The sequence below is a fragment of the Buceros rhinoceros genome, unplaced genomic scaffold, assembly GCF_000710305.1.
Source record: "Buceros rhinoceros silvestris isolate BGI_N320 unplaced genomic scaffold, ASM71030v1 scaffold36348, whole genome shotgun sequence".
In the NCBI taxonomy this organism is placed as follows: Eukaryota; Metazoa; Chordata; class Aves; order Bucerotiformes; family Bucerotidae; genus Buceros; species Buceros rhinoceros.
Genome location: NW_010429179.1, coordinates 542 through 985, shown reverse-complemented (window position 1 = coordinate 985; position 444 = coordinate 542). Strand labels below are relative to the sequence as shown.

General features: G+C 64.0%; 1 protein-coding gene across 1 annotated transcript in view; it reads left to right on the top strand.

The window, feature by feature from the left end:
- Window positions 1–444, top strand: part of LOC104499098 (sodium/nucleoside cotransporter 1-like) — a gene marked incomplete at its 3' end in the record, with an annotated part of 1,348 nt that overhangs the window by 436 nt on the left and 468 nt on the right. The window contains exon 2 of the mRNA XM_010142559.1: window positions 16–213. Coding sequence (XP_010140861.1) covers window positions 16–213 — 198 coding nt within the window. The remainder of the gene's footprint in view (window positions 1–15; window positions 214–444) is intronic.

Sequence of the window (444 nt, the reverse complement as noted above, 5' to 3'; positions counted from 1 at the left end):
GGGTGCGTTTCCCAGGTGATCTGCGCCTACGTCCTCATGCCCGTGGCCTTTCTCATGGGGGCAGACTGGGCAGACTCGCCGGTGGTGGCCGAGCTCTTGGGGATCAAGATCTTCCTGAACGAGTTTGTGGCGTACCAGCAGCTGGCCACGTACAAGAAGAACCGTCTGTCGGGCCTGGAGGAGTGGGACGGGAGCCGGAAGCAGTGGATATCTGTGAGGGGCACCTGCTACCCTGCCGGGGACAGGGCGGGGATGGAGCCAGCTGAAACGGGGCATGGGACGGGGCCAGGGTGGTGGGTGTGGGCAGGCAGGGGGATGATGATGTTGGGGCTGGAAGGGCACCTCTGGCTAACTACACTTGGCTGGTCCTGAACTGCTGGGTACGGGGCCACCTTGAAGGAGTCGGTGAAGCCCCTTCCCAGTTCTCCTGCTCCTTGGCGGGGC